Raw genomic sequence first — 14,062 nt, 5'->3', positions numbered from 1 at the left:
ATAAGCTCAACAAAGGGAGAGATGATATGCTGAAGAAAGTTCCTCTATATGAAAAGCAAGTAGAAAGAGAAAAGAAAAAGCTTATTTTTTTAAGTCAAGAGATAATTTTAAACTAGCTCATAATTGCTTTTTTCCCTTAATAGCAAAATAACATTTAACATGTATATACAAATATATGCATTGTTCACTTTGATATGTGATTTTTTTCTTAGGTTGCAATCTACCTATTTGTACAAGTAATGTTGGGAGGTCTGTATGCCAAATACAAATCTAAATTCAGAAATTAAACAAGTAATTTTTATTTTAATTACTGTGTCACAAAATGATCACAGTCGCATTGTTTGTGTCTATAATGAATTATATATTTAAAATTATAATTTGTCTCAAAAAGGTAAATAGCTACTTTGTTGAATAAAGTCTTGACAGTCACCTCAAGGCACTGCTCTTGTACTTGGTTCATAAGGACTGCTATCCACAAGTTTGACTTTTTTTTTTTAAATTTCTTGGTGTCCTAATTTTTAGACCTTTATTCATCGATGATTTAGTTCAGAGCCAAGAACTGAGAAAAAGCTAGGAAAACAAAGAATACAGTGAACCCTCAAAAAAATGTACTCTTCAATGAGGAATCCTTCAAGAAATAGTGAATTCTTGCAGTGGAAAAATAGTAGGTACTTTCCTTATCTCAGGAACACCTTCCACAACAATGCTATATGCAATAATTTGGCTGTTCTAGGAAATGCAGGTGCACTGTCCATCGATCAGAGGACTTTGTTCAATATCATAAAAGTAATGACACAATTTGGTTTGCATCTATTACCAGTGCATGGGATGCAGAGAAACAATGATAAAAGGCAATTGGACAGCCTAAATATACTCCATGCTTTATTCGTTAAATCCTGTGGCAGTTTTTCTTCTAAAATGTGTATTATGAACTTCAAATCTTAAGTCTATCAGAAATGACTGTAATCTCTTGAGACACAGAAGGAACAAGAAAATCACTCTGCATTGGAGGAGAAATTCGAAGACTGACATGAAATTTGAATTGAGAAAGATATTAGCGCTAAGGAAGAAGCTGTTTTTGAAATGTAAATTTTGGCAAAGTTATATATGCAAAACCTACACAAATGACATATGAGGTTCTTATCTGTTGTAATGAGGAGATTCGGTTTTGAGCTTTGTAGCCAAAAGACCTTTCCATGAACTAGTACTTCTGTCCTTCTAACTGCCACTCAGTCTTTCAAAATACTGGCTAGACGTTATCATTGCAAACATTACTATTATTGCAAATAGGGGAACTAGTTTTAATATGCTAAATTGTTGACCCAGCAAATATTTCCAGGTATAATTGATTTACAGGAAGAGGCAGTACAGTGTAATAGTGAAAAGTACGCTCTCTGGAGCCAGACTGGACTTAAATCTTTGCTCTAACACTTACTAGGGATGTGAATTTGGCCATGTTACTTAAACTCTCTGTGCCTCAGTATTTTGTCTCTTGAAAAGGGGTGGAGGAGGGGAGATTATCACAGTATCTACCTCACTGGGTGTTTCAGGAAAGTTAAATTCATAAATATAAATAAAATGCTTAGCACAGCAACTGATAAGTAGTACTGGGAGTTTGCTGTTATTATTATACTATTGTTGTTATAATTAATGATCTGAATAATGACCAGAGCTCTATAGGTTTATCATGATTACTAATGAAGATGCCACTGAAAAAAGAATTCAGGAGCATCTTGACGGTGGCAGCGAGTTTGAAGAAGCGACGATCAACGTTGAAGATCACCGCTCTCAACCCCCGGCCTGGCGCCGGGTAGGGGCGCGGCGCTCGATTTCCTTCCCTGCCTCTGCCGTCCCCCTGGTGCGCATGCTCAGCTCCGCTCGGCCCTCGCCTTTGATTTATTTTTTTTTCTGGGCGGCCGCGGCGACCCTGGACTGACTTCAGGATGGGAAGTGGAGCCCCCGGAGCCGCTACCGTGGCGGCGGCGCTGTGAGGAGCAGCCAGGGGGAGGCAGCTGCGGCTCGCCGGTGAGTATCCGGGAAGCGCCACCATGGGGCTCCGTAAGAAGAGCACCAGGAACCCCCCCGTTCTGAGCCAGGAATTCATCCTGCAGAATCATGCGGACATCGTCTCCTGCGTGGGGATGTTCTTCCTGCTGGGGCTTGTGTTCGAGGGAACAGCAGAAGCATCCATCGTGTTTCTCACTCTTCAACACAGTGTTGCTGTCCCTGCAGCAGAGGAACCAGCCACGGGATCAAAGTCCCTCTATTATTATGGTGTCAAAGATTTGGCCACGGTTTTCTTCTACATGCTGGTGGCAATCATTATTCATGCCACAATTCAGGAATATGTGTTGGATAAAATTAACAAGAGAATGCAGTTCACCAAAGCGAAACAAAACAAGTTTAATGAATCTGGTCAGTTTAGTGTGTTCTACTTTTTTTCTTGTATTTGGGGCACATTCATTTTAATTTCTGAAAACTGCCTGTCAGACCCAACTCTCATATGGAGGGCTCATCCCCATCGCATGATGACATTTCAAATGAAGTTTTTCTACATATCCCAGTTGGCTTACTGGTTTCATGCTCTTCCTGAACTCTACTTCCAGAAAACCAGAAAACAGGACATCCCTCGTCAACTTGTCTACATTGGTCTTCACCTCTTTCACATTACTGGAGCTTATCTGTTGTACTTGAATCATTTGGGACTTCTTCTTTTGGTACTGCATTATTTTGTTGAATTACTTTCCCATATGTGCGGCCTGTTTTACTTTAGTGATGAAAAGTACCAGAAAGGCATATCTCTGTGGGCCATTGTGTTTATCTTGGGTAGACTTATGACTTTAATTGTTTCCGTACTCACTGTTGGGTTTCACCTGGCTGGATCGCAGAATCAGAATCCTGATGCCATTACTGGAAATGTAAATGTGTTGGCAGCTAAAATTGCTGTTCTGTCGTCCAGTTGCACGATCCAAGCCTACGTAACATGGAACTTAATTACTCTCCGGCTTCAGAGGTGGATAGAAGATTCTAATATTCAGGCCTCAGGTATGAAGAAGAAACGGTCAAGATCTTCTAAAAAAAGAACAGAAAACGGAGTGGGAATGGAAACTTCAAATAGAGTAGACTGTCTGCCAAAGAGGAAAGAAAAATCTTCATAATATTTGCAAGCGCATTGATTAACGTCTGCAAAGGAATCTGCTCTTTGAGATTTCTTTCTGCACTAGAGATTTTTCTGTTTTTGAAAATAGTTCGTGCTCTTTGGTTTTTGTTATTGAACTGTTTCATGTATTTTTTAAAGACATTTGAGGGTAGGGTGATTATTTTGAATGGGAAAAAAAAGATTTTGGTTGAGACTTAATTACTCATCGTCAAAATAATGTCAAAATAGTTTTGGGGATCACCACTATATTTTGTTTTGATTTTTAACCTTTCAACATTTTCCTGATGATTTGCAGAGATAACCGCACAATTTTGCAGATCAGTGATACTAGTTCTTATTCCCACCAGTGTTTCATAATACCAAATGTATGGTCTGTCCTATCAAGATTATGTGTTTAATGTTTGCTTGGGGTAAAAGTACTAAAAAGGTGGAAATCAAATCAGTGTTCTCTAATTGTTAGAGTTTATTTTTTAAGAATTTACAACTCAGAAAAGATTGGTAAAATCACCAAAATAATAATGTTCTTTATTTTACAGGTAGTGATTATTAGTGCTACATCCCCATTTAAAAAAATACAGTACTAATGGGTAACACATATGGAGGTTTATTGCCATATATATTACATCAAAATATCATTAATTAATATAAAAATATTACTGAAGAGTTAAAATCATTCCTGTCCATTCCACTTGTAAATGGGAATTCATGAAATTAAATATTACTTTAAAAAGGATATTGGACTTAGTCTTTTTTATATATGTTTATTAAAAATGATTCTTAATGAGGCTTTATAAGATCAGTAAACACAGCATCTTAGAAAAATATTGTTTATATACCATATTGAAAAATAATACTTGGCATGTGTATAAAAAGAATGTCAGCTAATTACATTTGGAAACATGTCCCAACCTTCAATAAGTTGAAAATTAGATAGTCACATGAAAGGCTTTTGAAAAATAATGTTGTTATTATTTGTTTTCATCTTTAATTGGGGAACATTTATCTGTATAAGACATATTTTGAAGATTATTTACATACACATGTATGTATAATCTGTATCTTTGCAGAAGCCAATAGAAACAATGGGAATTAGTGGGTGAGTATTTATACGTATTGCCTCTCAATCCTTATTTCAGTTTTATTTCCATAATATGTTTATATAATTTTTCAATAAGGCAATACTTTACAAATATCCTAAGGGAAGGCCATATATTTCCTATTCCTTTATATTTTCTCCTACTATGTCTCTCATCTCTGAATATTTTATAGCCAGCTCTCTCTTTGGTTTAAGTAATTCAACTCTCCCAAGCATGGAGGACCCTCAAAATTAAGTGTAATACTTTTGTTACAGATCACAGACAGAAGAGCCACTCTTGGTAAAACTTGGTAAAACTTCTGTCTGCTTGCAGAAGTAAATATCAAAGCAATATTTCATCTTTTTTTAGTATAGAATCCATCATCTTACCTATTTTTTTTTTCAGTTACTGAATACTGTAATATTGGTAGCACATGTTGTAAGGTCCAAAGTAAACCAATTGTTACTCAACTGAAGAACAAAGATTTTTACCTTCTCGTGTGACAGAGTTCTTTTTAAAAAACCATTCTAGCCCATTACTTGTAACCCCACTCCTGGTAACAAATGCCCTACATGTTGTATACTTCTTTACAAGTAACTGCAGATCTGACTCAAATTGGACAAATAAATTGCAGAAAAATTATTATGTTACATTATTAACAATGCCAAGAGTTAATTTTGACTTAGCAATAGATGTGATTAGGATTTAGATCAATTTCCCTAGGATGTTTCTTGGCTCTAACCCCTCAGCTTTATGTTCTGCATGGCAGCAAATAATGAAAGCTATTCTAGGTTTTGTTTCTTTAACCCTGTGATAGAGAGAAAGAGAAAAAAAAAAAAACTAATTTCTAAAATTCCCAAGACAATGGGAGTTACCTTTAGTAAAGTCATTTGATAAAGGAGTATATTGGGCTGATTGATGTAAGTCAGGTTTCATGCTTCACCCATGGAAAAAGGCAAAGCCCATTTTTATGTGTGTGTGTGTAAGATATTAGTTCACAAGAGGAAGCAAGGTTATTGAGAAGAATAAAGGGAAAGATGCTGGCTACATCTCAACTACTCACAACGGTATTCCTACTCAATAAATATTGTCAGAAAATAAACATATACCAAATAAATTATGAAAGCAACACTGCAAATGAAATTTAGCTCAATACGAATTAGGTATTTTTAAAAATTTATTTTCAAAACATTCCTGCTATGATAAATCTCAGTGTAATGATTTGGTCTGTGTCAAAATGGACCACATGGAAACATAAAGTTTCATTGTGATTTGAGTTATTATTAAAGCGGGTATTAATTAACCCTGTGAAGGCTCAAATAGCTGATAACCTGCATCCCCCACCAACACCAAAACTGCAGAAATCATAAAGGTATATCTAATATTTATATTTAAAGATTTTATGATTTATTGCCTTCAAAGTTTAGCGTTATATTTTAAATAAGTCTACAAATGTAGGGTTTTCCAGCATGGGGTCAAAGTATATGTTTATTTTTGAAAAAAATTTTGAAAAATTTTCAAAAATTTTCTGCTAGCATTTAATTAACAGTGTATACCATTTGTTTTTAAACAAATAGTATCAATGTGTCATGCAACCTACATATCTTTTAAGGGACAAAAAAGTTTTAGGCCTCATTATTCTCTTGCTGATAAGGATAATTGTCCATTTATTTTAGTTAGAAAAAAACAAAATACTTTTCCATTTATCTTTCATCAACATTGTTTACTGGTAGCAGAACCATGCATAACCAATACTGTATTAACTTGGAATAGATTCAAGAAGATTAGAGTTATTAAATTAATAATTTAAAGCTTGCTTGAAGACATGAAATATTCTGATATCCCTTTAAGTTGGAAAAATAAAGTTTAAGTTCTCACTCAACTAGAGTAAGTGAGAATAATTTGTATAGAGTAACACAATACTTTTTACCAATGCTTTATGCAGGACTTGTCATATTGGAACAGTTTCTTAGAGGAAGTTCTTGTGGAAAGCCATGCTTGAGAATGTGGCATATGAAATAGGCTAGTACTTGGGCCTTTATACTGTGGCAGAGAATGCCCTCCAATGGGAGAGCAGACCTTTGTAATCTGGACAAAATAGACGGTGTTGCTGAGTATACAGAGGTAATTACTTTTATTTATTTATTTATTTATTTATTTATTTATTTATTTATTTAAAAAGGAGTCTCGCTCTATCACCAGGCTGGAGTGCAGTGGCATGCTCTTGGTTCACTGCCACCTCTGCCTCCTGGGTTCAAGCAATTCTCCTGCCTTAGCCTCCCAGGTAGCTGGGATTACAGGCACGCACCACCATGCCAGGCTAATTGTATTTTTAGTAGGGACTGGGTTTCACCATGTTGGCCAGGATGGTCTCGATCTCTTGACCTTGTGATCCTCCTGCATCGGCCTCGCAGTGCTGGGATTACAGGTGTGAGCCACCTCACTTGGCCAGGTAATTACTTCTTACTAACACCAAACCATCTGACCAGAGAATTCAGTAGCATTTAGTTAACATTGTATCCCAGTTTTAAAAAAACAAATAGTATGGATGTGTCATGCAACTTACGCATCTTGTAAGGGACAAACAAGTTTTAGGCTTCGTTATGTTATGATAAATCTCAGTGTGATGATTTGGTGTGTGTCAAGATGGACCACATGGAAACAAATTTCCATTATGATTTGAGGTGCTATTAAAGCAGGCATTAGTTAATTCTGTGAACGCTTAAGTAACTGATTAACTATCAAAAACAGGTTAATCAGTTAAAAACTGGTAGGAATTTCTATGGAAATAGAGGAAAAAAAATTGTTCACTGCCATCTTTCAATCAAATCTACCTTCTGTGAGAAACTACCCACACTAAATAAGATAGAGTGGTACCTGCCAATTACTCCAAATTATGTAGAAAAACAGTCATACATCCTTCATGCAAAAATTATACATTTCCGAAACATTGAATTGGAACTTTCTTATACAGTCATGTAACTGTCAAAATTTTCTATGTAAATCCCTATTACCAAGTTCTATTTAGGCCCTGCACCCATTCTGGCAGTTTTAAGTATTAAATAAATGTTGAATAAGCCAAACATTAAGAAATCTGCTCCTGAGATTATTTACCTGGGTTTTCCTTTTTCCTGACAGGTGACCTTGCATTGTGTGTTGCAGCATTATGTCAGCTATTTTTTTTCATTTTAAAAATCTAAAAAAATACATTAATGTGTAAACTGACCATTCCAGTAGACACTCACATAGATGAAGAAAAGACAGTGGGTTGTGATAGGTGGTTAAAGGTTCACTTTAATTTAAAAATGAAAATGGTTAAGTTAAATTGACAGTAATGATGTCTGTATCTTCTAGCCAGCCTAGAAGTGTCGCTATTAAGGGATGTGGTTACTCAATGAATCAGGAAAAATATCAATTTTAAACAAAGGGCAAGTTAACTTCCTCAATTAAATGTAAGAAAAGGCTCAATTTTAACACCACCCACATCATTCACCAAATCAAATCACGTCAGCCTTGAAGAATCTCATGGCTTGAGGAAACTTTGCAAAAATATATATCATTTAGTAGTGCCCATGTGGGATTTCTCGTAAGCCATCACACACTGAAAAATATTTACATCCCAAAGTAAATTTAATACCTCATTCTCTTAATGCTCTTATTGCTTTAACTACAGAAAAGCAGCTGTCCCCTTAATACAATCCTCAAATAAAAACAGCTAGTTAAATACAAGGTTGCCAGAGTCCTCAACACAAATATTGAAATATAACTTGTAAGCTTTAAGACATTTTTAAAAAGATGTTTTTAGGTATAATGATACAAATTCAGCAGAAGAAGGTAATAAGGTGATTACAAAAAATGGTTAACAACAGAGGTCAGGGGCAAGCCCCTGCTGTGGCCTTTAGAGCTAAGTGAACTTTGGTAGAGATGTCAACATTCTGTCTTGGATTGTATGCCATTAAAATGACAAAGGTATGTATCTCAAAAAGCTCTCATGAGGATTAATAATGTATACAGATACAGTGTCAGAAAGTTTCTTTGTGCATGTGTGTTTATACAAACATGTTAATATATTTATATTTATACCACATGTGTGTTTAATATACACTTAACATAGTTATGTGTGTCTCCATGTTGACGCATAAATATATACATATCCACATATGTACACACATTTATAGGTTTTTCCCCTATATATTTATTTGTTTCATTTTAGTGGATTTTGTTTTTTAAGGTAGTGTTAAGCTCACAGCAAAATTGGGTGCAAGATACAGAGTTCTCCTACCTCACACATACCTGATCTCACACATACACCGCTTTCCTCACTATCAGTATTCCACCTCAGAGTGGTACATTTATTGCGATTGGTGAACCTATATTTTTCCCATCATTATCAACTAATGTCTATATTTTACACTAGGGTTCACATGTATTGCATTCTATGGATTTCACAAGTGTATGACATGTGACTACCATTATTGTATCATTCAGAGTCATTTAGTCTAAAATTCCTCTTGCCACATCTATTAGTTTCTTCCTCCCATGTAGATTTTCATGCATTGTACAAATGTATGGCATCGATTTTTCTCTCATGTACAGGTAGGAGGCAATAGAAAATTCAAGCATAGTGAATCTATTTTCCAAATGTATGAATTTCCAAAGACTAAATAATGTACATTACAGTATATATATGACTATAATTAAAATGTACAGAAATTATCTTCTGAGTAACTAAACACTTATTGTAAAGAGTTATAAAATTCATACTATGGACTATTTTTCTTACATAATTACAGAAAAAAACAATGACAACATATACAAAATTTTGATATATATTAATTCCAAAGTAGGTGTTATATTTAACATATTTGAAACCATAGTCTAGGTAAATTACAGTAAGAATAAAAATTAAATTCTGATATTCAAAATTAGATTTCAGACTAAGTAAGTGAATTAAGCATTTATTTAGGAAAATCAAAGAGCATCAACCATCACTTTAATAGTTGTGGATAGCAGACTATTATCCTCTTGGTGTCAGATAATACACATTATACATCATTGTATTCTCATTACCTTGCACAGTGTCTGTAGATCATAATTTCTCAGAATTTGTTGAACTCAGTTGAAACAAGCAAAGAAAAAAAACTTAGAGAAGCTTTCTGTCACCTGTTAAATATTGACTTTCCTTAAATCTATCACCCTTTCCTGATTTTAAGTAGAAACTGTTAATTTATTACTTGTTTATTGCCTGTCTCCTGTGTCCACTTGAGGGCTGAAGTCATGACTTTTTAGACCACTAAGGTAAAAGTATCATAATGAACAAGTCTAGTCCAGTGGAAGCACTCAATAAAAATGTGTCCACTGATTATTTACTTTGTGGTTTGGGGGCAGACTACACTAGGTTTTTATTTAGAAATTTGTGCATGTTATGTGTGGCATCCTGATGACATTTGTGCTTTGTCAATTTCTTTGAAACTTGAGTGCTTTTTCTAAGAATTAAGTTAATATCTCTTCTAAATGTGAAGCTACTATTATAATCTTCATTATATGAATCAGAATGCCATTTTGAATGTTACACATGAATTAAATATATACCAGTTGTTCCACATCCTTAATGGCACTTTTGTAATGCTGAAGAACAAGGGGAATGATGCTATTTGAAAAGGCACAGGAGATTGAGAGAGGGACATGTGTTTTGGTAGGAATGGAAATAGATATTTTTTTTGGTCAGTAGTAACTGTCATGTCTTTTAGACATCCTAATATACTCTTAGAGCTCAGGGGAGGGTTCAAAGCTAAGGACATAAATTTGAGAGTCATCGGTATAAATGAAATATTTAAGTAGGGGCATTGAACAAGGTAATCTAAAGAAAGGGAATATCTAGGAAGAAGAAGAAAGTACATTCCTTATCCTTGAAACATTCCTACAGATAGAAAGGTAGTAGTAGAATAAGAGCCAACAAGGGAAACTCAGTAATGGCTGATGTAGTAGAAAAAGCAAGACTAAATGTATATGGGCCTCACAGAACCCAAACCTAGGTGACAGCTGGTGAGGGAGTCAAAACACAAAGGTAAACAGTGTCACAGAGCCCACAAGAAAAGTGTATTACGAGCATGAAGATATAAATGCTGCCCACTACTGAGAGTTCAAATTCCTTATGATTAGAAATTTTGAACGGCTGGACTGGAAAACAGGTAGGTCACTGGAGAGACGGTGAGATAGGTTTCAGTGGAATGACAGGGATGGAAGTCCTGTTGGAATTAACTGAGGGAAAAATAGGAGGCTAGGATATGCTGTATGATATTATGAATACGTTCTCAACAAATGTCTCCGTGAAAATGTAGCCAAGAAATGGAAAAGAGGAATGAATTCTCTTATGTACTAAACAAAGTTAAGTGTGGAGTTAAAAGAGTTTGTTTTGTTGTTACTGTTCTTAGGATAGAAGACAATAGAGAATATTTATACATTTGCATACTGAAAAAGAGATGAGATGACACAAAGGAGAGGTAGGATAACTGCAAGATCCAGGCCACATTGCATGAGCACACTGAAGAAATGGTTATAAGACATGGTTTACTAATTTGAAAAAAGCATGTTTTACTAACTTGAAAAAAGCTTGAAATAAATCTTGAGTTGGCACATTTTCCCACAGCCTTTGGGACATCTGCATACAATACATATTTGAAGGATTTTTGAACAAAGAAATGGTCCTAATTTTTTTTTTCCTCCATCTGTACTTTTCAAAAAATTCCAATGCTATAATAGATTACAAAGGCACCAGGCGTTCATTAGATCTTGAGAAAACAGGAGCTCTGAGCTTTTCTTTCTAATTGAAGTTTCTATCTTTCCACTTTAATTACCATTACCATGGGACTAAACAGAACTAATGACAATTTAACAAATCTGATGATGTTTTTAATCAATTTAATTATCCATGCCAATAATGCTAATCCATGGTAAAATTTTCAAAAGGATATTAAGATTCTTTAACACTGCTTAAAATGTTTGACTTCTCTACATTTTGGAGGCTGAAGTTTTAATATTACTGAGTGTTAACAAAAGGAAATACTTTAATGTGGTTTTCAATATTTGCAAAGTGATTAAAGTCATACCTTTATCTCATACATACATAGTAGAATGCTTAAAACAACCCCAAATTTATGCATAGTTAAGCTTCAAATATTCACAGTATGTCTGATAAAGTCATGTGGATTGGTGGAGAGAAGAAGAAAGGGGTCTGAAAAATAACAACATCATGGTAAGGGCAGGCTATAGTGCACCTCTGGGAAGGTTTCTTAGGTAAATAGTACTAGCGCATTCGGGTCACAAGGAGCCATCACTCCATGTAAAATATATTTTTCCAATCCTGGTAATAACAAAGCTTTACGTAAAGTGAAGGGACTGTCCTAATAAGCTCTTTGGGTCTAAACACTTCAACTCTGATATCTCTATAAAAGAGTATCCCATAAAGGCTGAGAGACATTTGACCACCTTATAAAGTCTCAGCAGACAAAGGAAATTACATTCAATTCCTTAAATATTTATTGATTACTTAGTATATCCCAGACCTGATGGTAAACACTGGGGACACAGTGATAAGTAATATGACAAGTGACAATTTGTAGTCCAATGGCCAATGATATTTACAATTTTGACTGTAAACATCCACAGTGCAATATCAAGAAGTTACTTAGAAGAGCAGAGTCAAGTAACTTTGGAAAGGCAAATATATTGATAGAGTATGCATTGGCCTCTGTAAAAGGTCCAAAGAGAATGCAAAGTGAACAACTCTGGCACAAGTAACACACATCCTGACTGCATCGGATCCTTGACTAGCTGTTCAGAACAAAGCAGTTGATGTGCTCACCATTTGCACAGTGTTAGCCCCCAGCAGCCATTAGGACATGAATGGCAACGATGAGGGCAACAGATTAGCCAGAGCTCGCCAGCTACCCACAGAAACTCACGGTCTGGGTGAAGGTGGTCGTAATGGCACAGCCCTCACTCAAGGGGAACACCAAGCGACCTGTAGTGAAGTGAGAATAGTAGTGGGAAGAACTGCTGGGACCCACTTGAGAGGGTATATGATACTGGATACTAGAGGGAGAAAGAAACTCAAAAAAATTGGTAACATCTGAAGTGACACCTGTTGGCGTTAAATCACTAATGAAATTCCTATGAGAGTAATGTGGTTGATGAGGCTTAGAGAAAGCAATTCACTAAATAAATTATAATAAACACAGTTCAGTAAGATCTATCACATGAAAACCATTTTGAAGAATATAAACAAAAGTTTAATTTACCAATATATAGGCACTCTTAAAAAACTAAGTTTGATTGACAACATGTTTTGTATGACATTCTGGGACAACTGTCTGAACTAATCCAAGGTGCCCTGATGGGAACATCTCTTAACTATATTACTCGTTACCTTTCTGCATGGTGGTACCTACGTGAGTAACCAATCCCTTCAATGGGTCCTTCATCTGAGTCCCTGTTTGGAATGTGACATTATTAAAGAAATATATTTGATCCTAGTTTTAGATCTTGGATACAAGAACCCATCCTGGGTCAAATGAAGGTGTAAAACAGGAATAGGTTCTGGCAGGGAAATCTGTAGCAAAGTGCCAACTTCTTCTTCACCAGGCAGTGTTATCAGGATGATCTCCAACTTACTCAGCGGCATTTTAAATGTGCAGCACTGCTGGCCAGTAACATGTTTCTTGTGAAGTTCTTAGACATGAGTTTGCTTTCTGGGGAAGTACTCTTCATTCACATCTGTTTTCAGGGTTGCTAAGAAGAAAATCATTGGCTTTCTCACTGCTTACAGACATGAATGGCATTACCCATGTCTTTGTTTTCTAAATGTTGACATTAGTGGCCGAATAATGCATTCTACATTTTTCTAAAAAGAAAGAGAGTTGCTATGTGCTGGGAATTGTTTTTCATAAAAGAGCAACCTCAATATTGATCCTGAAATAATTTAAACAAATTGCTCCAGTTTCAATAATAGTGGCAGAAGGGTGTCCTTTTGGTTATGGCCATGCACCTTTGCTTAAATACATTTACCTAATTAGAAAACTCTTAAAAAAGAAATTGTTTGCTATATTTATATTGGGGTTACAAAATGCATATTTTTCATTTGCAGAATATTTTCATTTCTAAACTTTAGTTACCTGTTGATTATGAGAATAACCTTAATTGCTTGAAGTTATTAAGATTTCCTTAACTTTTATTTTTCCCCACTATATTTAAAATTATTGAAAGAAAAGAGCACATAGCAAATTCTGACTGCTATATAAGGTTTTGCTGAAATTAATCTACATAAAAAGATTTATGAAATAAAATTATTCACAAATATTAACATTTAATTATCTCCCATTTTCACTAGTTTTCTCTAAAATCTCTATTTCATCAACCCCAAAACATATAATAAAGTCATTAGATATTTTATATGCTTGAAGATCTCCAAAATCCCTACCAAATTCAAATGGCAGTATTGGACAATTAGAAATGTATTTGTTATTTATCAGATTCTATAAATTATTACAAGATCATCAATGTTTTCCAAATATATCAAAACATATCATAGCTCTTCAAGCTAGTCCTGGCCTCTACTACTATGTTATAATTATGCCCATTCTTGCAATTACTCTAAATTACTCTGTCTTATTTTAAATTGTGTATTTTGAACACTATCTCCCTTACTAAACTGTAAACATATGATTAAAACTGAATATGTTATAGGCCAGATATGTTTATTTTTTAAACGCCTGTTTATTTTTCAAGTTGGATAAGTCTATTCTTATTTATCATAGAAATGGCTTTA

General features: G+C 34.9%; 1 protein-coding gene across 1 annotated transcript; it reads left to right on the top strand.

Moving 5' to 3' along the window:
• The first annotated feature begins 1,840 nt into the window (after positions 1-1,840).
• On the top strand, positions 1,841-3,893 carry TRAM1L1 (translocation associated membrane protein 1 like 1). The gene has a single exon (XM_023220056.2). The coding sequence runs from the start codon at positions 2,049-2,051 to the stop codon at positions 3,156-3,158; it is 1,110 nt and encodes a 369-aa protein (XP_023075824.1). The 5' UTR covers positions 1,841-2,048; the 3' UTR covers positions 3,159-3,893.
• Positions 3,894-14,062: the final 10,169 nt, after the last annotated feature.

Source organism: Piliocolobus tephrosceles, chromosome 3 (assembly GCF_002776525.5).
Source record: "Piliocolobus tephrosceles isolate RC106 chromosome 3, ASM277652v3, whole genome shotgun sequence".
NCBI lineage: Eukaryota > Metazoa > Chordata > Mammalia > Primates > Cercopithecidae > Piliocolobus > Piliocolobus tephrosceles.
The sequence above is the reverse complement of the archived record's forward strand: the minus strand, read 5'-3'. Positions and strand labels throughout refer to the sequence as shown.